The sequence below is a fragment of the Aplidium turbinatum genome, chromosome 3 (genome assembly GCF_918807975.1).
Source record: "Aplidium turbinatum chromosome 3, kaAplTurb1.1, whole genome shotgun sequence".
Taxonomy (NCBI): Eukaryota; Metazoa; Chordata; class Ascidiacea; order Aplousobranchia; family Polyclinidae; genus Aplidium; species Aplidium turbinatum.
In genome coordinates this window covers 45201845-45227748 of record NC_137474.1, presented here as the reverse complement: position 1 = coordinate 45227748, position 25904 = coordinate 45201845, and the positions used below count along the sequence as shown (strand labels likewise).

Below are 25904 nucleotides of genomic sequence, written 5' to 3'. Positions count from 1 at the left end.
TGTCATATTGTGCAAGCTGTCCATTGCGCCAGCCTGTAAGTGAGCGGAGTTGAAATAACAAGTTGTTCTTAGGACTAGAAGCGGTCAGGGGATTGAACCGGGTACGTTTGAAAGGTTGATGCGCTTCTGCTGCAACATCCTTGAAGTGAGTAGAAATCAAAACGGAATATTATTCTTAATAAACCAAACAAGTAATTGGATCGAAGCTCTTGGGTGCTCCACCCTGTCAAAGCGACCGGTCTAACTGCGGGCAAAAATCACAAGGCGAATCTGTGGGAGAGCTTTTGTACACAATAAGTATCCACCAAAGATAGCAATTTCACCACAACATAACAAACAAAAAACAAAGTTTCAATTCATTAAACTATCATTCCAGACTTAGAATCAGAAACGATACAGTCAACTTGGAATTACGGTAGTCGCAACACATCAGGAGACGACGGTTTTTAAAGGAATTTTTATAAATCAACAACTTGAAATTGACGCACGTAAAGGTTGGTTGGTCTGTATAGTGTACTGTATATATAGGCAATTGGTTGAGGAACTGACCAAGTATTCAACGTGTTCCAATAACCTTATACAAAAAAGTAGTATGCCCAGCCCTTCTTCCCATGGAGTCATATTTGATCAGTCCCCCACTGTTGCCGAGTGGAGAGTTCCTATCGAGTTTCTATCCTAGAGTTCCTATCGAGACTCGGCAAATTAAGAAACGTTGAAACAAAGGGGAAGAATATCAAGAGTACGAACATTGAACAAACGTTTCTGTCCGATTACAAAATCCGCATTGATACAAATGCACAAGACAAAGCAGCGGCCAAGCTGTGGGTTAATTCATGTTTGCTGTGGAGAAAGGGAATGTTAAAAGTTGAATGACAATATGACTGGACCATGGCACCAACCTCGATGACCGGACAAGCATCAATGGTTCAAGGCCTCTACAAGGCATGCAAACCAATAGGGCCGTATTTCAAAAGCACCTTTTTTATTGCAAAGATGAAGTCTCCTAGAATCAACCCAAGTAACAATCAAGGCAGAACGTACAGTACAACATGTCCTGAATATATGTGAACGTTTGTGGACATTCTGCGTCGTTGCATTGAAGACAGAAGTAGAATCATTGTATAAGCGGCTGGCCGGGTTAATGGTCACACTTTAAAAGTAACATGAAAAGATTTTCTTACGTTCATCTAACAACCCCAAAAAGTTGTCCATTGAATAGAGAGCGGAGTTTAGTGTCTTTGAAACATCTTTTTCTGCGCAAAACTGCATTAATCTGCTGTACAAGTCGTTGCAATAAACATACATGAGCTTCAAAAGCAAGATATTGTCACAATACACACCAATAGCCAGACAAAGTCATAATAACATTGGAACAACTGTAGTGAAACTTAAACAAAGAAAATATTACACAATACACATCAAGATGAAAACAACATAACTTTAACATAAGTAGACATTGAAATAGCGGATATGGTTTTCGTGAGCAAAAAGATGAGTACGAACGGAAGAGGGCAAAGCGACGCCAGGCTCATTGAAGCTTGTATGATGACAGCGGGTCGATTGTCAACCAATCAGCGAGTCGCTGCACATTATGACGTAATAATGAACAACAGCATGTGATGGTCGGCTGGTGTGAACCGACCTTAGCCAAAATGAACGAATCGTCGCTGTATGTTTGTGTAAAGGTCTTTGAACATTTATGGATCGGCGTCGTGCCCAGTAAGCATGCTCTCGATCTCCTGCTCCCATACCTCATCCTTGTTATTATCCTGGACCACCTCGTAATCCTGCATGGATGCAAACACGAGCGTCAATAACCGGAGGGCGGGGTGAGATGTAGTGGAGGAAATTCAATAAATCATGCTCCCATAATCTCATGGAGCATTACTGGAAAATGCTCCTGATGCTAAGGAACTAAACTACTATACATCATAATCCACATTGGAAGTCTGGCTTGGGTTGTTCGTTTAAGTTTCGAAGACACTTCAATGCAATTATTTCAAGGAATAGATAAACATTAAAGACAAAGAGTAAAGATTCCCCGTCAGCAGCCAAATTAATCAGTCTTTTTAGGAAGTTAGTTTACATCTTTCAACATTTTTTTTTGACACAGCTTTAATGCTGTTCAAATCAAATCTGCAGATTTGAAACAAAAACCTCAAATTTCAAAAATTATTTTAAAACTATGTTGTCATAGAGAACATCTAGAATAAAACGTGAGGTAACAACTGTCCTCCATAATCCAACAACTCATCTTACCTGGAGCTCCTTCTGGAGCTCCTGCTCCCATCCAGGGATTCCATCATCCTTCTCTCCATCCATACCAAGCTCTTTCATCTCCCGCTCCAAATCATCTGGATTCAAGGTGGAAGGATCAAAGGCATCGGACACAAACTCTGCAGGAGGAAGATCCTGGAAGAAACGAAGACTCTGTGACATTCGGACAACTTGGTTATGGACACAGTTCCAGAGTTTGTGTCCGTGGGTTCGATTCTTGAGATCGAGAATTAATCTCCGATTGACAAATGAATTCTTCACTGGATCGGGTTGTCATCTATCGTGGTCCCATGAAGTTAGTCAATAGTCATTTCTGAGTAACAATGAGAGTGCACGACACGTCCTTTCGCGATTCCGCCCGAAGCCTGCCAAGCACCATCGCTTCATATCAAGCATGGTACAGTCTTCTAACAACTGAGTGAAAACCGACACTGCTTGCAGCCGTTTGATAAAGTAGCTTTGCCGCAGTCACTTAACAAACAACGACGCAATGACAAAAATATAACACGATTTAGCAGAAAAGTTTGGGTGTCCATCAGGATTATCATTGCACTTTTTGACAACTTTCAAGCTTATTCTCAACAAACAAACAAGCCAAAGCGTGTACTTGAATTGATTGAATTGTTCCTACAACAAACGGCTCAATGAATTCTTGGTGATATCTGGAACGTAGCTACAGCCACGCTATGCGACATGGATACAAATCATTGTTCTTTTAAAGGAACAATCATAACAAATCTTACGTCAGATGGTTCGGTTAGATCAGGTGACTCAGCGTTTCTCTTTAATGATGACTTGGAACTTGCTGACTCACCATCTGGCCTGGAAATAAAGTCTTCATTGAAACTATGAAATAAGACAAAAAATAAAAAAAATAGTCCACAGACTCTCAAAATATCTAACGACTTTTGTGTTTAATTCTTTCTCGTTCAATGTTTTTTTCCACATTTTGAACTGAAAACTCAGGCGGTTCTGAAGGGTTCGATTTCTGATACGAATTTCTAGAACCTAAACATATTCCCAACAACCTTAACGGTTTCCATCTAGTGACCAGCATTTTAAAAGGCATCAAAAATTTATTGCTTTTTTGTACAAAGCCTCGCATCATGCATCAACGTGAAAATGATGCTGGTCGAGAATGAGTTAATTCGATAACTTCAAGAGTATATTTTAAGAACTTAATATCTGCACTAAGTTAGCTTCGAAACAATCCATAATCTCCCCATGATTGAGCGGTGGTGTGGCCGACCCTCTTTAGATATCCTGCTGAGAACCTACTTGGTAAGTGACTTGGAGCTGCTGGATCTGCTCATTGTGGTCCCGGTGGCTGTGCTCCCTACAACAACTATGGAGGAGCCAGATGACTCTGATGATCCCGCATCAGGAGCAGTGGACTTTTGCATCTCAGAGAGGGTGGAAAGCTGGGCGGATTGCTTGATCAGGGAGATACGATAAAAGTAATTCCTCCAGAAAATCTCCTCTTTGATCCTAAACACAGTGAGTTGCATGACTCTCAGTCTCTCTACGTAACACGTGACATCACCAACATTACAAGTTCTGGGACGCACAGTAACAGACACAAATGTTGATTTTTGTTTATCATGTCTCATGCCCGGTAATTAAAATTTAGATACAGTAATTGATAAAAGTTTAATCTGGAAAGCCAGGACAGCTAACCTTCGCATTCATTTGTGTTTTGCCAAGACACAGCTGCATGCTCTCGACGGGTGTCAAACGTCGTACAGGTGAATGTAGGCAGCCGACTAGATGGCATCATTTGACAGACCATTATCTCAACGAGCGCGGTTATTCCGTTACAAGAACACCGTGGACCATGATGAAAAGCGAAGTGGAAGTGGACTATCTCCAGCTTCGAACCTACGGCATTCAGCTCTCAGGCTAATGCTTGGAATCAAGAAACTTTCAAGTCCCCCACAACTAACAACAATAAACCATCATAATAACCCAGCCAGTAAATCAGTTTTTGTTTACGTTGATTCAACGTCTGTAGACGCTGGGAGGGTGTACCGGATGTGATGTTGTTGGGTTTCCATGAATCATCAATTCTATGAAGCGACCAGCGCCACAACACCTTAATGTTGTGGTCAATTGTTGCGCTTTTACCACTATGTTCTCATAAAGTTGTACTATGCAATAAACTAGAACTTCCCAAACTGTTTGGATCGCGTAACGAACTTCAGGAGTCGCAGAGTCATATCCGATGTTAAAGATATGTTGAGAAGAAATGTCAGAGTTTTCATAATTCAGTATTTTCACGAAAATGCCGAAACAAAAATAATGGAGCCCGTGCATGTGAAGTCATTTCCGAAGATTTTGTTATTGCGTAAGAACTGTTCCAGGTTGTAATAGAAGACATGAACCAAGAATTAATATCTTGTGTACAGTATATTTGGTTATGGCTAATTCGACCGCACTTAAAACTAAACAAAAAAAACTGGTGATTACAAGCGATGAAAAGAATCTTTTGCTTCTTTGTGCTCAGAATATCCAAGGTCTTGTCGTTTAAATGATTGGCAGCTATTGTCATATAAACTTTAAGGTCATGGCGAATGTTTATATCGTTGGGCTTAGGTTTTGATAGCTTTTGAATTCTGTTAACCAAAGATTCTCAAACGTAGTCTCCTGTTCTGTCCTATTTGCATCTTTCTTTGGTTTTCCCCTTCGTTCTCCGAGCTCTTCAACCACAAACTTACAACGATGGTAATTAGTAGGGCAACCAAATTTTTGACCTAAAAACTTTAAATTTTGACTTTATAATTTACAAATTTTGACCTAATTTTGACCAATAACTTTCTGCGTTTGCAACCCAAATGCGAAATACAAAGCATGTTAGAAATCAAACCGTAAGGTAAGGATATCTTCTTTTTCTAATAAAATAAAAGAAAAATGTGGAAGACTCAATGACACCACAGCTAACGAACATGTAGGCCTAATGAAAATCACTCGAAAAACTGCAAAAGATAAATATGGAGTGTCTTTAAATATCCCTAAATTACTGAGAGGGTTCTGCAGTATTATATTTCAACATCAAGTAATGTTTCACATTATCGCCTTTGAAAATCCTGTCTCTCGCCAATTTTTTTTCTAAAATGGAGAAACTTCTTACTACTGATACAGAAGTTGCTTGGGAGTTCCTCAGCAGGCTATATAAATGTGGTGAAATATCATCTCGTCCCATTTTCCAATTTGGCAGGGCGAAACAAGGCTATTACCACAGAAATTGCAACAAATGGATTATTACGTCAGAATAGCAACATAAATTGCAACAAAAAATCAGTATCTGTGTAGCTTTAATAAAATATCAATAGAGAGAAGAAAAACTACGTTTAAAAAAATTTTTGACCTAACCAAAAAATTTGACTTTTTTTTGACTTAATAACTTTGAAACCTCTCTTCGTGTCAACCTGAAATTTAGTTTCTAGACGTTTTATAAAATTTTAACAAGGCAGAAAAATTTTGACTTTATTGACTTTTGGTTGCCCTAGTAATTAGGCTTCATGCCAAACACCGATACATGGTATTATTACGTCATAAATGGTAGACATTTCGCCACATGATACGTCGCACAGTGATTGCCGAATATAGTTGTAGATCAGATTAGTCGGTTGAATGCTATTTTTAGACGGAAATAAACAAAAGGCCATTTTTTCTAAATAGCCTGTTTTCTGTTGCAGTTCGCGCTTAACAATGCATTGAAAGCAGATAGGAAACCGACCATTCCGGCTATTTTGCTACCAGTTCCAGCCCTCTATCTTTTACCGTTCTCGAGATAAGGCCAAATTTGAATACATCCGCTAGACGGCACCTCAAGATGGTGTCATAATGAAAAAATAACTTGATTTTTAAGTTTAGCATTGAAAATTCATTTAGAATATGACGAAAGCTTATTTTTCCTGAAAAGTCGCCCAAAAATGGGATACCCTAATGCAGTGCTCTTCAACCGGGTATACTGTATACCCAAGTGTATACCAGATCAAAACTAGGGTATACAGCTGGAGAAGGGTATACGAAAGGTATACAGCTTAGATCTGTGATAGTGGAAGACACGACAAAGGTACGGTGGCTATCGCGAGGGAAAGTTCTTTCCCATGTGTTTGAACTTTGCGAACAATTAAGGGCATTTTACACTGAACACGGAGACCCAAGGGCTTCCAAGTTTTGTGACATATTCTGGATTGCAAAATTGGCATACTTGGCGTCGATTTTTGATCGTTTGAACCAAGTGAACATCAGTCTTCAAGGGAGAGTGGGTAATATATTTCGGTCAACTAGCAAAATCAATGCGCTGAAGATGAAAATTGCACTCTGGAAAGAGAATGCTTTGTCGAGGAACTTCAATGACTTTCCTGTACATGAAAGAGTCTAGCTGGGAGTTTGAGGACGTTTGTACTGAAGATAACTTGTCTGCCTTTATTGTTGGACACCTGAAATTACTTGCCGACAATTTGAGTACGTATTTTCGTGAAGAAAACGAACAATGTTTGGAAGCAAACTCGTGGATTATCCAACCATTTAATGACGAATCAACTGAGGATGAGGAATTATTGGAACTACGGACTGATTTAAATCAAAATACTTGACATTGATTCTTTAATGCGGGAAGGAATAGAGAAAGAGCTAACACCACGTTTTGTCCAACTTGCCGAAACAATGCAACAACAAGCTAGCCATTAAATCAACTTCAATTTTGACGTTTTTTTCACTTTTGCATGCGTAGTTTCTTGTGCCCAGTTCAAGACTACTATGATCACTTTAACAAACAATTAATTATTTATTAGTTTTTTTTTACTTCCTATGCACAATTAAACATTGCTATTTGTGAGGTATACGAAGTTATTAAAAATTGAAAAAAGGTGTACCACAGACAAAAAGGTTGAAGAGCACTGCCCTAATGTACCAGCCTTGATTTTATCAAATAAAAGTCTTTCGCTTTTTGTTAGGATTTTTAGATTTAAAACTCAAGCACCATGTCTCTAATATATTGCAGAGCAGCTAAACAATGGTGTTTGCAATCCGCCCGTTGATTTGAATCAGGCAACTGCTTCAAGCGACCAGGCTTTAAAGTGTGACTTGGGCAAATTACGGCTCGCGCGCCAAATCCGGCCGGTTCGGTTATTTAATCTGGCACGCGTAATATTGGCAGAAACGAATGATTTAACCCATTTCTTTACATTTTTTTATGCACATACAATCATTCTATCTTATTGAAATTTTGTTATGAAGGGTTGTAGGGTCTATGCTTTATTGTTATGTCACAGTTAAACAATTGTTTAAACTTCGTTCAATCACATGATTGATCTGTAACTGTAACAAATCAGTTTGTTAATAATCTGTAGCTTAACACTCTTGTCCATTTCATATACTCGCATGGCCCACTTGTCAAAGATTAAAAAGTTTTTAGTCTATAGTACAAAAAGCTTGCCCACCCCTGCTTTGAAGTGCGATCTGAGCATTTCCATTGGTCACTAGAGCAGAGTGTACAACAATATCTTCAGTGGATGTCGCCGCATCATCCATTACTGGAAAGAAGAGCTTTTTAAGGAAGCCCCGGTTGCGTTTTTTAGCTGCTTAACAAACCTGCCATTGAACAGTCATTGTTTATCGCGTCACAAAAGAACTTTCCAGGATATTTAGAATCTGGTGGAGCACAAATACCAGACAGCAAAATCTGTCAGTTTCACATTGATTCAACGTCTGTAGACGTTTCAATGTAAAAATGACGGGATTTTTTGTGTGGGAATGTACCACGGTGACCTAGCATTGAACAACGAAGTCTTACTTTGTTGGGACGAGGTGAAATCGCATCTTTGTCAGGTTTTCGTCCTCCTTCAGCGTCGCCATAGCAACCGGAAACATCTGCTGGAAATCGAATTGGAACTGGACGCCAGCGGGAGGGCTGCGTAGGAAGTTCCTGGAATCCTGAAAAGCAGCCAAGAATACATTAATGAATTCTACGTCAATTAGAAAGAAGAGGAAGGCGTTCATCTGGAGGACGTGCATAGAAATGTGTAGGTCGTAGACATGGGATTAATATCACACGTACAAAAAATGCCTGCCTATAGTTTCATTGCATTGTTAAATAACCTACTGATGGGCCCGACGCTGAAATAAGTGCGCAAAGTGCAGACTAAACGGTGGTGCATATGCATCACCACCATCGGCCCACCGAGTGACAAGCGCTACAATCATCAGCTGTGGTGGCTGACCGATCGTTTCCGTGCAAGGCGTCTGCCACGTTTGAGGTTAATTCCACTTTGTCACCAACTAGAGCGCTCTATCTCTCTAAACAGTAGGATAACAATGAAGATAAATACCGATGAAAGAGCAAGGATTTGCTGCTTCATCGTCTCCTCTTCATGATATCCCATCCATGGAGGAACTGCTCCATCACCTGGAGGAGGAAAGAAGATGCTACAAGAGGATCACTACAAAAACACACTGAACAGCAAAGACTTTCTAATTATTGATATAATGTTTCTTCTGTTAATCATCAAAATAAAAAAAAGTCAACAAATCTAACTGAATCTAGTTATGTTAATTCGTTTTATGTTTTTGTGGCAAACAGAGTAAGCTAAGCGCTCTATGATGAGGAAATTTTGTTAGGTTTGCAGAACCAGCTTATCAGGAAATAACTTATAACTGATATCGTATCTATACCGCTTGGTAGCTTCAGTTCTTGATCAACTTTCTCCACCAACTAACAACGTACCTTGCTTCTCTCGTTTTCTCTGGATGAATTCCTTTTGCTCCCGGTTCAAATCACCGAGGATTGACTAAAAGTATCGAAAGTTAATACACGAGCTAAATGGCAGGAAATGCAAGGCCACCAAAATACTTTGGGTATAGCACCACACTTGCTATGTCTGTTGTGAACAAACAGATTTGTCATTGGTTTGTTTGGGCACACAAAGAAAAGCAAGTAATGAAATCAAGACAAATTCGAACGTTTTTGTCTTGACACAAAGCGACTTCGTCAGAAATAAATGTAGTGTAGCCTGAAGCTTTAATCCACGTGTCTTAAAAAAACACAATAAATCCGTTGGTGTTACTGTATTCAAGTTTTATATGTTTCTGCTAGTCAATTCAAGTCAACAAAGTCAATTCTATACTAAAGCTGCATCAACACTGGCGCCGACTTACGGGGTTACGGGGTGGCCACGCCACCCCGTAACCGCTGTGGCGGGGTGGCAGCCACCCCGTTTAGGTTACATTACTTACTGCAAATAAATGTAATTTGAACGGACGTTTAAATCTTTTTTTGATCATTGGTTTTCGCTTCAAGTCAAGGTAAAGCAAGAGGTGAACCAATACAGTATTGCGAAGAAAATGATTGTTTTTGTCACAAGCATGATACTCGCGTAACAACAAGCAAGCTACGTGAAGATTACGCAACACGTGGCTACGAGTTTTTTTCCTTGTTGTTGCGATTGTTTTATTTGTTACTTGTCATAAGTCATTGTTACATTTATTAGGTTTACAATGGGATTTGTTAATCAATAAAATATGATCTTTCCATGGGCCTCCCTCAAAAATCTTTTTTGAAAAATTTTAAACTGCTCATAATATCGCTATAAATTATGACAGCTATAAAATACTTGGAAATAAAATTATCTCGATGATTGATAGCTCCACCCCCTAAATGAATATCTATTTTCAAATTTCATTAAAAAAAATGCAATTTTCGAAACTTTTTGAGTTTTATTTAAAAAGTGCACTTAGTAAAGTAGCAGTTTTAACGTTCTGCAAATTTACACGTTTACATGATTCTATTCAAGGAAAGCTACACCCTCTGCCAATTCCCAATAATAAAAGCAACCTTTTTCAATTACTCAAGATTTTGCATTTTGAATTATTTTCCAATTTCAATTGGAGTGTACTCTGTACTGTCATCTACTTCATGCTTTAATTTCTACTTTGTTATCTACTTCATGCAGTAATATTGCGTGTCAATGCGTGACAAACTGTGAAGCGGGAATTTATTGGTCTGACATAGGAGTTGCTTGTTACATCATAGAAAAAATTACGAAAAGTCGTCCTGTAAAAGTCTGAGGCGGGAATTTATTGGTCTGACATAGGAGTTGCTTGTTACATCATAGAAAAAAATACGAAAAGTCCAGTAAAAGTTTTCGCCGACATTCCAGTTTTATTCAGCTTAAAGATGCCACCTACAAAAGCGTTCAAAATTGCAGCCCTCCATTGAGTCATTTTTTGTTGCGTATAGTCAGGATTTCAGCCAGCATGAAAGTGACCGAACGCCTGAATTCAAATCCACTAAACAAGGACTGCATGCAATATCAGTGTTAGGTGCTGTTGTTAATTTTATAAAAGCATCTCCGAAAAGACTGGCAAAATTTAATGATTTCATGAAGATATATGAATCTTCTTCCTCGCCTTCATTGCGCCCTCTCTGTACCACACGCTGGGTAATGCAGCTCCCAGCCGTAAATGCATTTCTTGACCAGTATGAGGTCATACTAGATTGGCTTGACACGGCATCGAAAGAAGATGGCATGGATGCTGTCACTCGAAACAATGCCACTAGCCATGTTTGATCCATGGAGAATTTTGACGTTTACTTTTCCTTGCGTGTCCTGCAAAAGCTTTTGCTTATTTTAAGCCCTGTACATATCGCTGTTCAGAAACGTGGGATCAATGTCGGAAAGGTACGTGAATTACTGGAAGCCGTATCATCAACAGTTTTTTAAAATGCAGCAACAGAAAGTGAGGCATTTGCGTTGTTCGACACATGTAAAAAATCAGCTGTTGATATGGGTTTGCAGTTGCCATCTTTGCCGCGTGGCCGTGGTAGACGTACTGCAAGATCTTTCGATGACCAGCAACAGCAACCGTTTTTTTCTACCGTAGATGCTTACTACCAAAGCATTTATTTAGACGTATTTAAACAGTGTTCTTCTTCACTTTTGTCACGTTATTCACAGCAGGACATGAAAACGATCAATGACATGGAAACAATTCTGCTTGCCAAGGATCAAGCATCGGAAGAGAACAGAGCTGCTTTTGAAAATGTCGCTGCCACATAGCCTATAAAGATGACATAAACCCAACGCTTCTGCGTCTGGAATTGCAACAGCTGGAAAGTTTTCAACAGCAAAAACAGATTTTTGTTTCAACTATGTCGCAACTGCTTGATCTATTTGCAAGCAATGAAACAATTTCATTAATGCTTCCAAACGTGGTCTGTATTGTGAAAATACAGTATACTTATTGTTGCCTTCCACCACCTGCGAGGCGGAGCGATCGTTTAGTGCACTCAGGCGCATAAAAACCTACTTGCGATCTACCATTATGACGCAACAGCGATTGAACCACGTCCTAATTTTAAATATTTATCAAGCTGAAGCTTCACGGTTACAACTTGACCAGTTGATTAACAGTTGGATTGACAGAGCTGCTGTTCGCAAAAATACTTTTGCCAAATGTTAAGTGTCAGAGCAGCAACGTAACAATAAAATTCACGACATACCTCCTGTGCTTTGTTTTAAAGTTACTTTGTAAATTATCGAGCTAAATTCAAGCGTGAAAAGACAATTGCATCTACGAAACACGCTTAGTAAAAATCAAACAAAAACATGCAGTTTGAAAGTTTTTAGGTTGCCATATTGTGCTATCCGCCACCCCGTGCAAAAATAAAAGTCGGCGCCTATGTGCATCAATATAATAAATAGTTGTTAGGTTGTCATATGAAACAAGTTGTCGACATAAACGTTTCAGGTTATTACATTAACTGCAAAATTAAACTAATGGTTCTTTTTAAAATCAACAAATCACCTTTTCTTCGAAATCTTCAACGGTTTTCTTTAAAGTGGAAGCGGTTTCGTTGACGGTGGTAGACACCTTCTTGCCTGCCTCGCTAGCAACTCCGAACAAATAAGCTGAAATTTATGAAACAAAAGTAGTGGATTGTGCTGCAAACAAACACATGAACATCCTGATTGACGACTTTTTAAACACTTTCTCAAAAACTCACTTCCAAATGTCTTGGCAGACTGCATCATTTTTTGCGTTTCTTCGGCAATTTTTTTCTGCACATGTTCTTTATCCAACACTACACCAGTGGTATCTTTTTGTTCTGGATCCTCCGCTAAAATACAATACCCTCAGTTATCGAGGTATTGCCCTGTTCGTTCACAGCGATAAACAAGCAGCACAAAAACTAACAACACTTGAAACAAATCAGTTTTGAAGACAGAAATCAAAAATTATAAAAACACAAGTCAAAAGCCAATTACTTTGATACTATACCAATAAACAATTTAAGCAAATTATGTTTTTACAACCAGCCAGTATCAACGAACCATTTCAATTAAAACTAAAATATATCTGAAGACATTATTCTACTTCGGCTTTTGTCGATGTCAACAATTTCTTTTTCGTCCTCCTCATCGCCTGCCTCGGGATTACTTTCGCTTGCTTCTTCCTACAGAGTTTATATTTCAATTTAAATCAGCATATTCTCGGTTGCACAGCTCAAATCGAAAATATATATAAAAATTGAAAAAAAAATCTACAGCCTGTTTCATCTTAAGGGGATCATCAGAAGGTATTGAAAAATATGCACAAGCAATAAATCGGAAATACCTCAAAAGATATTAAACATTATAACTAGATTAATTTAATCTGCAAAAAAACCTAAAAAAGAAATCTAATTAAAAAAAATTATATATGTATAATAATCTGCAAAAAAAGTTGAATATTGATCGAGATTATCATAAAAACCAAAACTATGACTATAGCTTAACCACTGTAAATTAAAACAAAAGCACACTTACGTTTTTTGGTTCTTCGACTGTTTCATCTTTATTATTGACTTGGTCATCACTGGCAGGTGTTTCTTCACTTTCTTGCGGAACATTATCTTGTTTGGTTTCATCTTCAGTCTTTTCATTTGGGCTGGGTTGGAAAGCATTGGAAAACCAACCGGAGATACTTGACGTCAAATTAGAATTGAACATTGCCATCTTCACAATACACAACTAACCAAACACAATCAACACTTAAAGCATAAACCTTGCTGTATATTAACAGTGTGTCGTTACATAAATGCATAACAGGCAATGCGGTGCAAATCAATCAACAGTAAAAAATAGTACTAAACAACCTTAAACTAAAGTTAGGAATGAAACATCTCATCCAATAAGTACAACTGACCCTCATATGGCTGCACTTCAATATGAAGTCAGGCAATGGTGACAATGCTCATACAAGTACTCACACACCGCACTACAATTTCAAGAAAATGACATTAACGTTTTATAAATTTAAGTAATAAATTTCCTAACAGTACATACAATAATTAAATGTCAGTGAACAACAGCATTGCAAGATTATCTTAGCAAGCTTGTCTGAAGAAACAACTGCTGTTGGTGTTATTATGACAACTACAAGGGGTATATATATATATAATTGTGAATAACATGAAATATTCAATTGTTCTCATATCATATATATATTATACATTCTCTTGGCTGACATGAAGTTGTCAATAACTCTAGAACTAGAAATGACATTGTGTAGCATAAGTATCAGCAACAGGCTTCAACAGAGACATATTATTACATATTATATACGTTAACAACAGTATTGAAGGAGTATATGCCAAATACAATTTCACTACAATCATGAAGAAATTTAAAATCGTATCAAAATGTTCACGAAAATATCTACAGACAGTTGGTATGCTAAAGAAGAACACACAAATACTGCATGAGCTAACGTCACATCGGTTGATTGGTTTCAAACACTATATGTAAGTTCCTAAAGTTTTTGCACTGCTTACTCTTTAGTCAGTGGTTGGCTGTTAAATGCTTCTTCACCAACTCTCAGCAGGTACGGTATTATATACATAAAACATACAGGTCACAGTGACCAGTACCACCACTCTACTAATGTATATTATATATATAATATGTCTTCCAAAAGTTTTCAGTGTCAAAGTTATAGATGCTTAATGCTCAATTGCTCATATATCATACCTCTCTGGGACCCTGGGTGCTTATATCAGGATAAAGTTAAATTTTGCATGAATAGTCAAAACATGGACAGGCGATAAAATATATGAACACAACATAGAGTAGGTCTACACAGCTGGTTTTATCAGCCCAAGTAGTAATTCACAAGCAAAATAATGCACATTAAGCTGGAATTACCACACCTTCTTGGAATTACCCTGCAATCTAACACACTGTGAAAAGAAATGTCTTAAGAATCTAAGAAAATATGATACAGTGGTGATTGAAGCTTAAACATTTGTCCATAACTTCCGATTTTAAAATAAAATAATTGAATACTAGTCAGGTTTTGTCATAGCATGACTTCAAGACAAACCACGCATTTAAGATTCACGTAGCATCTACATGCCAACTTTCACAAATATGAAACAAGTACATACTATTGTTTTCAACCAAACTTAGTAAGACCAGGAAGAAATGATAAAGAACTCTCAAATCTTATTATAAACTGCAACAACCAGGTAATGTTATGAACATGTATTTATAACATGTACGTACAATCGTACCTTAGCCTATAAATGAATGGCCAATCACCATGCCAATTTTTTTACTAGGCCGACCACTGACTTTTAAAATGTCATAAGTTTTCTCATTCAGTGCTGAGGAACATTTTGCAACTGGTGCAATGTTTATCCGATTAAGAAAATTTGGTCTGTTTATGAGTGTTTAAGGTGGATCGCTAGGTAGAAGCATTAATACCTATGGCAAAATAGCAAAAAAAAAACAACTCAACAATATAATAACCACAAATCAACCATGAAATAAAAACACTTGAACTTTCAAAAGGATTCAAACTTTAAAGCAGAAATAAAAATTATACTACTCTTTGTAATAAGAACGAGATTGCATAAATCAACAGTGAAAAACCTATGACGAAGACTGACCTGCAGTAATTCATTAATTGATTCTGCTTCATACTCAGATTGTATGGTATATAATATAAAAAAAACCAGGTGGCTACATTGCAATTGTATGACAAACACTGAGAATTGATTCATGCAGTACAGTTAACTGTTGTATGCTTGGGATAACCTTAGAAAAATACTTATTGAAATGACTTAATTGTATATTGAGACAGCTACACGAGACATTAAAAATAGTAGAAAAATACACAACTAAAAAAAACAACAACAATAGATTTATAGTTTAATAATACCAGAAGTAGGATGTCATGAATAAATCTCAGAAACAAGTTGAAGGCATTTACATTCTGTTGTTGCTCTTATTAAAGCCCAAACTATTTAAACAACAATATATATATATATAAAAACAATGAAAACTATCAATACTACAAAAAAGTGCTCAATGCTAAGCAAAAAAGCAAAGCAGAGCAAATTAAATCAAATATAGTTATTACTATCTGAAGCCTTTATAATACAAATTGTTTCACCTAACGGATCATCAGAAGGTCTTATTCAAATAGATTCTATATATAAATGTTTTTATATAGTTTTCATTGTTTTTATATTATATATATATATATTATATTATATATTAATTATATATATAAATGTTTTTTTGCAAAAGCACGAAGTGTCTTTAATGTCAAGCTTTTGTGACACAGAATACAGTACGGTACCCTAATATGAAAGTAAAACATTAATTTAGCAAATTAACACCATCAGTTCTTTGTTGGTATGAACTGTGCTAAAGATTGGGTGAAAAACTTTTGCCAACATAACCCTGGAAAATTAGCAGATATGAAATGCAATCATTGAAAACAAATTGTTGGCAAATATGTATTTGAGTACAAAGTAATGAAATATGTATAAGCTTGCCATCTTAATATATCACAAACATAACATAAATTATGTGAAAGCATAACCATAACTTCCTAGACGAATTGCAATAAGTAATTTCTCTTCTAAGACTTCATATGAGGGGTAATGAGGAAGTTTGAGCATATTCATGCAGGTGCTTGCAGTTGGTAAATCATCAGTGCTTCCGTTAACTTCAGAAATCATAAACTTTAAGTTGTCATGTGCCAATGCAACATGAGGCAGACGTGAACGGCCGGTTACAAAACAAATCAACAAAGATCGGTCTTCATCGGCCATTTTTGTGACAATCTCCCAAAACCACATGATGAGCGGATGGTCAATGCTATAGCTTCCACCATACTTGGTCATCTTCTTCCAGTCAGCAATGTTGACCTCTGGTGAACCAGAAAGTAACAAATCAAGTTCATGTTCTGAAAAAATTTGAATTAAAGAACAGGGAATAAAATGTCCAAAACCTTCCATAAATGCATCTATCTGTGGTTGAATTGCCCTCGTCATTCGAAGCTCTGTGACAAGCTGAACATATTCGTCCTTGTTTTCTTGAGTAACAGAAATACTTGAGCCACTGGGCTTCAACTCAATTTCTTCCATGGCGCCAAAAACATCAGTTTCAACAGCAAAAGTTAATTCAAGTCCAAGATCTGTAACATCATTGTCTAAAATCCACTGCAAGTTTTTGGCATATTCAGGATCAATAGAAGCAACATCTGTGTAGTTCACTTTCCTTCCAAGCAAATGTTTGTAAAATGATAATGTGAAGCTGACATTTACCAGTTGATGGTGGTACAAAGCAAGGCCAAGGATTCTTCCAGCAAATTTGAAATAGCTCAAGTGATCAGGGTTGATAGCCGAGTTGCTACAAGGTTGGAAAGTACATCCATCGGATGACTGTGTAAAGAGACAATATTGAGGGTTAAGGATTTCTGTCGATAGCAAACTGAACCACTCACGTAAAACTCCATCACCTACACCTTCCTCATCAACAAACTGGACTGAAAGATCACGTTTCAGTGACTCCGAAGAAAGATTTTCTATCTGACTACAGCTTTCTTCAAACACAGTGTTGCGATGGACTTCAAAAGAGCTTGCTTCAACATTATTGACAAAGCTTCTTTTGGCATCTTTGTGCAAATGCTCATAAAACCATTTGCAACGATCAACAAATGGTTGACTTTTTATTACTCCCAAAAACAGAGACATAAGTTCAGAGTTATCAAACAAAAAGCTGAAATGTTCAAAAATAATTGTTGGATGTTGATTGACAATGCATTTGAGTACATCAATGTGCCTTTTCACAAAGTCTGTAAATCTTTGAGGCATTCCACAGTTTCTTTCTTGGCAGGAGACGCATTGGTAGAAGACATTGATAAGTGCACTTAACCGACTGGCCATTCTTGAAAGTGTATCTTTTTCCTGATTGTCATAGGTAGTTACTCCTTCGCAATTTTTCACAGTGTCACCTGATATATTGTTGGCATCATTTTCATTTTTACATACCTTTTGAGGTTCATCAAATGATAAACATGGCAGGTCTTCTCTCAATAATAAAAGCCAGTCTTCAATTGACTTCCAGAGTTGTTCCAGAATATCAAAAACTTTAAGAAATCCGGTTGCTTCAACATTTGGTGTCAGAGATCCTAAAGTTACTAACAAAGCACAAGAGTGCATTAAACTTAATTGCAAACTGTCATGATTGCTTGAAAGACTCAACAGCTTGAAACCAATTTCCGATAGTTCAGTGGCTAATAGAGCAGCTATGCTTGTTCCAAGAGGCCTTGTTGCAAAATACTTAATACACTCATCAACCTTTGCAAAGTTGCTTTTAAATGCATACACAGCTTTGTGTATAAATTCCTTTATACTTTGAGAAGAATGCTCTAACAAAATTTCCGAAGCAACACCATAACCACCAACTAAACATAAGTGGAATGGGGTTTGTCCTTCTCCATTGGCTGTCATGACAGCACCTTTAGTTAGCAATAGAGAGATGGCATGACGTTGTCCATTGCAACAAGCAGAATGTAATGGAGTAACCTTAGAACTATTGCTGTAATTAACGTCAGCACCAGCATCAATCAAACACTGCATAGCTTTGACATGCCCATTACGAGCTGCAGCATGCAAAGCTGTATGACCTTGCCCATCTTCAAGATTAATCTTTGATGTATAAAACAAGACAATCTTCAAAATTTCGTCTCTTCCATTAACAGCCAGCCAATGTACAGTAGTAGCGCCATCATTTCCAGCAATGTCAGGATTTGCTCCACAATCAAGCAGTTTTTCAACACAGCGTTTCTGCCCATTTCGTGCAGCTAAATGCAGTGCAACACACCCAGATATGTCCTGAATATCAGGATTACAACCTTTTCTTAACAGAACAGTCAAACATTCAAAATGTCCACAGTTGGCAGCAATATGAAGTAATGTTTTTTGAACTCGTCCAAAGGCATAGTTTACATCAAATGATGAATTAGCAAGTAAGTCTGACATTGTGCCATGTTGATTTGACACCACTAGCTCCAGAAGAACCCTGGCAGCACGCTCATTATCCTGTGGCAATTCTATACTTCGAGCTCGTCGTAATGATCGAGCTAATCTCAAAACATGTTGCTTGGGGCTCCACATTACATCAATCACTTTTGAAAAACTGACCAAAACTACAAACTTAACTTAGAACATTTCACCTACAGTAGTGAAACAAATTTACTTTATTTAAAATGAATATTTTGAAATATACTATACCAGTATCAAGTCTGTACGCTTATATTGTACGTGATAAGCGTAACAGCATCAAAAAATTCCAAAAGAACAAAAGCTAAAAATAACTTCTTATCTCTTCATTTCTTCTTACTAATGACCTAATCCGCCAATAAGCAAATCCTTTGGATTGTTTTTGTTTTTATCCGCAATCTCCGCTAAATGCTACATCAAGCGGAACAATTGTGCAAACCCAATGCAGTTTGGGGATGAGGCACGCTTGGCAAAAATTACATTTTAGTTTCTTTCTGATGCTTCAAACAGTTTGGGTCAAATATACTTGCTTATGCAACCAATTTTCTTTTTTTTTTTGATGAGCTGCAGCAGACTCGATGACTTACATAGTCTTCGTTACTTCCTGTCTGTTGTGGAATTTTTTTTATAGTGCTAGTTTTTCGCATTGAATTTATATTTGTATTGTTCTATTCTCATAATTACATAAGAAATTTTTTTTCTCTTTTTTATTTCATTAACTTATTGCTCAGACCAATAAAGAAACATTTAAATCTACCACTAAAATCGTAGGCTAGGCCAGGCCTACATGACAATAAATTGAACGGTAAACTATCTCCTTTTTACAGTTGGTTAAAATTTGAAATATTACGTTTATGTCGTTAATCTTTTGTTGTAAAGATAACAAATAGGCCTACAGATTATGTATCAAAACTGTAGCCATAGCCTACTAATACACTTTGCAAATGTTTGTTTTTTAGCAATTCAAGTTGGTTTGGCAGAAAAAACAGTTTCCAGCGAACGGAACAGCTGTCAGTGGCATTGTGACGCCACATATATGAAACTGTGAGAAAACAAGTGGGAGTTATCTGAGTTCAAGCAACCACTTTTGTATTGAGTGATTAAGTGAACAAAGTGAGAATATTTGTCAGTTTTGAGTGTCAAGATAAGCAAAAATTAAAAGAATGTTTCAAAAAAAGTAGGAAGCACTCGATGAATAGACTTGAGAAACCGCACTGCATTCCATATGGAACTTATATGGCATAACCTCGCAGCTCGAAGATGGTTCAAAGGCTATATTTGTTATTTTCCTTAGTTATTGTAATTATCAATGCCAAGGGTGACAATTTAGCCTCAAGAATTTCCAACATATATGCAAATAATGAATTCCCAATGCCTGATGACGTCACAACAGCACTCGTTCAAGTATCCAACCATACTTCAACGAGAGCAAAAAATATGGAAAAGACTTCCTATCATCCGAAGTTTGGCCAGACAAGAAAGCATACCGGTAAGAACATTGTAAGTTTCTGAAAATACATTTTTTTGAACTAGATCAAGTTAACAATTAGGCTATTTTGTGCAAAGTGCTATCATTTTTAGGGTGTAGCTACAGGCTACAAATCTGCTAGCCGACTTCCAGGCTGACTTATTTAAGTGAAAGCTAAGATCTTGCGCTCATAATAACTGCTATTCGAAAATAATTTATTGCTTGTTGGAACTGAACTTTGTTCAGATGAGAATGATCGTCTTTAGCCTATGCTATGCAGCATTGCAGCAGTTTCGTTTTGATGTGTGAGAAATTGTTCTGATCGTAAAAAATTGTAGAATAGAGTAAATTTGATCTAATTAAAACCAGAATAAGCTACACTCCATTTTGTAGCAAAACAACATATTAAACCCATGAACGAACATCTACGTTTGTGTTCAGAGAAAGCACTGAGACCAAAGAAAGATGTGTGCGCATTGTCTATAAAACATGGTGACATGGTCGGAGTTATAATGAGCCCCAATTACCCCGATACGTACCCTAACAACATAACTTGCCTGTGGAAAGTACGAGTACCACCTGGCCACCTGATGTACATCTCATTCAAAAACTTCCAGTTAGAGGCAGGAGTTAAAATTGCGGTATGTATGCCAATCTTCTTCAGGATTGAATCGACCGATTTGAGATCAACGAGGACATCATTGTACGATTTGATGTCATCGGTAACGTCATCGTCCGATTTGATGTCATCGGTGCCGATTTTCAATCCGGTCTTAAAAGATTCCAACATCGCTGCAAATAATGATTCCCTTTGTGTGAAGACAATGGCAAAGTTTCCAGTTAGCGATACTTTCCCAGGCAGCGATATACTTTGTTGTCACAATGTTAATTTCTTGAGCAAAAAGTTACGTTTGTCGGTTTGACTTGGCACTTCATGACAGAGTGGCAGGCGCGGATCTAGGATTTTTTTTTGGGGGGGGCCAGAAAATTTGAAAATGAATTAAAAAGTAATAAAAAGATGAAACAGATATGAACAATCAGTGGCGCAGCCAGGAATTTTGTTTTTTTTGACGGCCAAGTGACGAAGCCTCCCAAATTCCTGGCTAGGCGACACCCAGCGGCGGGGGGTCTGGGGGGTCCCCCCCAGAAAATTTTGAAAAATTGCTTTGAATTTGGTGCATTCTGAGAGCATTTTCAACAAAAATATGGGTATGAATATTCCTGTAAAATGGTGCTGTCCGGTGGCATAGCAAAAGGATAAGATCATGTTTTCTTCGGCATTTTTTCGGTAATTAAGCTAAGTCTCTATGTTTTCTTGTTGCTAATTCCTGGCTGAGATGTTTGAATGTTTGGTATTGGCAAAACTCGCTCTTTTAATGCAGTTTTGCTTAAAATTAGGCAAACTTTGTTTTAGAGACATGGAGACTGAAAGCATCGTTCTCAATATCGTGACGTCATTCGCGTGCCAAAGGGGGGGTTGTAAGTCTGCTGTGGGACTAATATCAGCTGTTTAGAAGCATATCAAACCATTTAACAATTTTTCACAAAATGTCGGGGGGCCGGGCCCCTTGGGCCCGCCCCATAGATCCGCGCCTGCAGAGTGGAATAGTAAGGTTGTTTTAAAGGTCTCGATCCATTCCCGCTCAAGACAACATGGATAAGCACCACTGATGATTCCAAACAAGGGTGAAACTTGGAGACTTTCATTTTTGTTCGATCGAGACCTTAATGACGAATCCCCACATCTCCATAAACTTGTTATATTTCTTCTTTTAGTCTAACTGTCCCTTCGACTACCTATACATCCTGGAAGAGTTCACGGTCAAGCGGCCGGCTTCACCTCGCTTCCATGCTCAGGATATTCGATATCAACGGAGCATGGGGACGTTTTGCGGCGACTCTGTGCCGGAAAATCTGCAGACCCGGAAAAAAGGATCTTCCGTGTATTTTTGTTTTCACAGTGATGAGTCGAAAACGGAACGGGGCTTTATCCTCTCTTATAGATTTCTGGTAATATTAATTTGTAGTTTGGTTTAAATTTAGTCGTCAAGATGTGTGCGAAGGCCAGTCATTCTATTGGGAGGCGAATATATGGACAACCATTCATAGCATATTTTCACAAATTGGGACTAGGGGGACAAATTTGCAAAAAAAGGCACTTTTAACGCGCGAGTTATGTTAAAAAGGGCACTTTTCGCGCGTAAATGATGGGAAAAGGGGCATTTTTTTCCGAGCTTAAAACATGTAAGCTTAAAAATGTAGATTTCTCATAAAAGTGATATTATTCTTAGACTAAACGTTTGAGACCCATAATTGATTCCTATATATAGTTATCCCCGCCCACAATATTTTATAAATAATAACGTAATAAAATTTAATCTAGCAACATTTAGTTGCAGAGGTCTCTTGTACTAAAGTAAAAAGAAACAACTACGATAATATAATATGAAACACAACTGCAAAGATATTATAGTGAGTTGAATCTTTGCAGAATTAGATGATTCTAAAGAGCTGGTATTTTATTTTGATGAAAATCAGGAAACAAACTTCGGTAATCCAGACATTTAAAGTCTCACACAAAACTTGAGGTAGGCTACTCACAACACAAACTGATAATTAATCTGCTTGAATGGAACATTAAGGATATTATAGGCTAAGTATGGTCAAAGGTAGGCTCATAAGTTCTATCTAAATGTATGCTGAAGCTTTCCATTTAGCTGTTCATTCTTTCTTGGATAAAACTTGTATCTAACTTAAAACAAAAATTAAGTCTTAAAAATTGCCCACCTAGTTTCAAACTAGGGGGGTAAAGAAAGGGCTAGGGGGCAAGCAAAAGGACTAGCCCACCTACTTTGCATGTGAAAAGATGCTATGCAACTATTTATCAATAAGCCTACCTATAGTATTATCACTGAAATTGTGGGAAGTGAATGTTGGTTTTATTGATCCTAGGTTAAATTTATTTTTAGTCAAAAAGCTTTTGTGATGGCAAATATTGCTCTAGTTTATAATTATTGCTCTAGCTCCTTAAGTGGATTGTTATGTTTTTGACAAAGTTGATTCTACGCAGGTAGGCCTACTCGTAATTTTATCTTTATCTTTTTCATGATTTTCAGAAAATAAGTTTAGAAGCATTTTCCTAACTACAAGAATAACCCGATAACTTTTTTTATCTGTTTGACTTAATTTAGTGATAGCAATGATTGTTATACGGTTTGATAATGATAGTGCTTTGCTGTAGCCTAGAGCTACCAAGTTGTTTTGTTATGCTTGATAAACCTCGACATAACCACAGAAGCTGGACAATCGTGCGACATATGACACCACGCCGGGCTTGTGGAAGGACGAAGACAACAATGTGGGACTACCTTCGATGGAAGAAGAATTCCTCAAGATTTTTTCCTGCGTCGTTTTTGTTTTTGTCTTTTTTATTGTTCTCTTGGGGACGCTTTACAAGTGTTGGAAAAGGTTTGTAAACTTATAGGCTACTGTCATAAATTATACTTTAAATAATTATAATTGCTATTGTCTTATAATAATTATTATTAGGCTACTGTGATGTTAATTTAAAGAGCTTGATTCAATCTCAAGCTACCGTAGATTTTGGTTCCGTTTAAGTGTTTATCTCGCAGCACAAACGACCAGCTTGACGCTGACGGCCATGCCCATCACTCATGTTGTTGTGGGGCGATAAGACTAGACGTGGTAGCCGGTGGATCAAGAAACCAAGGTGAGGTGATCAAATAGCTGTGACGTGTGAAGATTCTAACGCGATAATTTATTCAAAGCTTGAGTTGGTAAACGAAGAAAAAATTAAGCAGCGCTAGTGTTCTCGGGGTGTGCGCTTAAGCAACGCAATGTTAGGACTGCTCTGCATTCAGCAACAATTAACTTAATGGATAGAATAGTTTGCTGACAACACTTCAAACAAATACTTCACTCTGTCAACCTCGGTGACCGAGCCTGCGTCATTGGTTCGCACAGCGTCAAGCCTCCACGGGTATTCGAAACTGCAAAGATTCCTTCAATCAAACCAATGATTGATTAGTTTAACAGCTACATAGGCCTGCTACAATGTAGGTCGTCGCTCATGTAAACAATCTTCTCCATTGTCGATTGTTTAGGAGCGCGTTTGAATCCATGCGGTTCTTCTCCACAACTTCCAACCCCACCTCCGGAATACGGAGAAGTTGTCAAAACAGAAGAGGACTGGAACAGAGTCATACAGCAACTCGGTGAAATTTTATCCTGTGTTATGTGATAAGTTTTTTTAAAGACTATATTTCCTCATACGAAGACTCGTTCCTTTGCTAATTGGTTTGGAAGCAACTTAATTATGTCAGTGGTTGGACACAATTCCTTCAAAACTTTCGTTACAAAAGTTAAGTTGTAACATTCTTGCTGCGTTAGCGGTTTGCTACTGGCCTCAAAGTTCTTCCAAAGCCCCTGTGCCAACTATGTTTAACTTGCTCGGTTGGCAGGCCACATGTGTTGCAATTTGTGGGGACTCTGTTGAAAAATGTTTTTTTTAAAAGATTGTAGCATAGCCCATTGATGGTTATTACGTCACAGGAGAGGCTTCAGCCACTGCGCTACGTCAGAGGTTGGCAACTGAAGAGCTGCAGGTGACGTACGACTTGTGCGATCACGAACAAACTGACGCAATAACGACGCCTTCGAGCGTCAATACGTCATCGTTCACCGATTCTGCGTCGTTATCGATCGGTGAAGTTGATGGACTTCCTCCAGTGACCACAGATGAAGTAGGAGAACGGTCTACTCTACAACCAGCCTCTTCTTTGGAGATCATTGAAGAAGAAGGGACCTCCACTGAACACTTGGTTTGACTGAAAGTTTTTACGTTGAGTTCATAATCCAACAATGAGAATTTAACCCACCTGTGCCGTGATAAAACTGGTTGTCGTTGGATACTGTAATGTAGCTTTATACACCGAAACCAAAACATGCCCTGAAATACTTTTGTGAAATTGATTAGACTGTTAACTAAAATCCCAGCAGACAATTCGACTTGGGTGTATTGTAACCAGAATCTACTTGCACTGTGATATTTTACTCCTTAATTATTCTTCAGAAGTTTACTGTATCAACTAATATTCCTACCTCATAATTTGTTTTACAAGTTAGCTAATGTTATTTTTCAAATGTTTTTTGTTAGTTTATACTTTGCAGCCTATTTTCGCATAACATTTGATCAGCCGAGCTCTTGTGATCACTGAGTAGGCCTACAATACATTTCACTTATACTTCAACCTATTTGTTAAAGGGGTATTAAAGGAAAAACCTGACTTGGCGATTTTCCACGTTCTTTGTGTTTAACATGCTACCATAAAACGATTTTCAATAAAATTTTGCCCCATTGCGGTCTGACCACCATTGTGCGCGTGCTTTTGTCAGAGCTTTCAAAACGAGATTGGCCTGAGCAACGAAGCGTGCGACTGTAAAGAACGTCATAAAGTCTAGCAATCAACCGATCACGCAATAATTGTTACTGCGGGCGATTTGACTGTAGGCTATGTATGTATTTACATCAAAACAGCACATTTTAACATCAAAACAGCAGACAGTTTGCTCAAAACATCAGATTGGTAACGTGGCTTTTGTTATTGCTGGACTTTATGACGTATTCTTGAGCTGTGTTTGCACGTTGTGGTCATTTTGAAAAAAATGAAAATAAATGAAACACTGGACTTTGGGCCTTGCCAGCGCCATTGAAAAGAAATTTTTTTGGGTAATTGTTTTTGAAATGTATTCTTGAATGTTCAGTTTACTCATTTTAATGCTTAATTCCGGTTTGAA

The 25904-nt window shown here is 37.6% G+C and overlaps 3 protein-coding genes across 3 annotated transcripts; 1 reads left to right on the top strand and 2 right to left on the bottom strand.

Moving 5' to 3' along the window:
- Positions 1-269: 269 nt before the first annotated feature.
- Positions 270-13326, bottom strand: LOC145766341 (synapse-associated protein 1-like). Its single transcript, XM_082578033.1, has 11 exons — positions 13089-13326; positions 12658-12736; positions 12287-12400; positions 12088-12191; positions 9008-9071; positions 8613-8689; positions 8078-8217; positions 3556-3765; positions 3021-3099; positions 2260-2412; positions 270-1787 (listed from the first exon to the last, which is right to left on the bottom strand). The coding sequence occupies exons 1-11, from the start codon at positions 13275-13277 to the stop codon at positions 1698-1700; spliced, it is 1299 nt and encodes a 432-aa protein (XP_082434159.1). The 5' UTR covers positions 13278-13326; the 3' UTR covers positions 270-1697.
- A 2544-nt stretch (positions 13327-15870) lies between these two features.
- LOC145766961 (E3 ubiquitin-protein ligase HACE1-like) lies at positions 15871-18784 on the bottom strand. The gene has a single exon (XM_082578682.1). It carries the CDS (start codon positions 18731-18733, stop codon positions 16136-16138), a length of 2598 nt encoding a protein of 865 aa, XP_082434808.1. The 5' UTR covers positions 18734-18784; the 3' UTR covers positions 15871-16135.
- A 933-nt stretch (positions 18785-19717) lies between these two features.
- Positions 19718-25474, top strand: LOC145766490 (uncharacterized). Its single transcript, XM_082578215.1, has 7 exons — positions 19718-20108; positions 20529-20728; positions 21864-22097; positions 23383-23555; positions 23720-23817; positions 24212-24322; positions 24660-25474. The coding sequence occupies exons 1-7, from the start codon at positions 19880-19882 to the stop codon at positions 24932-24934; spliced, it is 1320 nt and encodes a 439-aa protein (XP_082434341.1). The 5' UTR covers positions 19718-19879; the 3' UTR covers positions 24935-25474.
- Positions 25475-25904: the final 430 nt, after the last annotated feature.

Bases quoted from the DNA above. Each gene is read 5' to 3' on its own strand.
- LOC145766490 (XM_082578215.1), top strand. From the start codon at position 19,880: ATGGTTCAAAGGCTATATTTGTTATTTTCCTTAGTTATTGTAATTATC. The intron at 22,098-23,382 runs GTAATATTAATT...ACATAACCACAG, and splicing joins TCCTCTCTTATAGATTTCTG to AAGCTGGACAATCGTGCGAC. The intron at 23,818-24,211 runs GTGAGGTGATCA...TCGATTGTTTAG, and splicing joins CGGTGGATCAAGAAACCAAG to GAGCGCGTTTGAATCCATGC.
- LOC145766961 (XM_082578682.1), bottom strand. From the start codon at position 18,733: ATGTGGAGCCCCAAGCAACATGTTTTGAGATTAGCTCGATCATTACGA.
- LOC145766341 (XM_082578033.1), bottom strand. From the start codon at position 13,277: ATGGCAATGTTCAATTCTAATTTGACGTCAAGTATCTCCGGTTGGTTT. The intron at 9,072-12,087 runs GTGATTTGTTGA...CGATACTTTTAG, and splicing joins TTGAAGATTTCGAAGAAAAG to TCAATCCTCGGTGATTTGAA. The intron at 1,788-2,259 runs GTAAGATGAGTT...GCATCCATGCAG, and splicing joins AGCTCCAGAAGGAGCTCCAG to GATTACGAGGTGGTCCAGGA.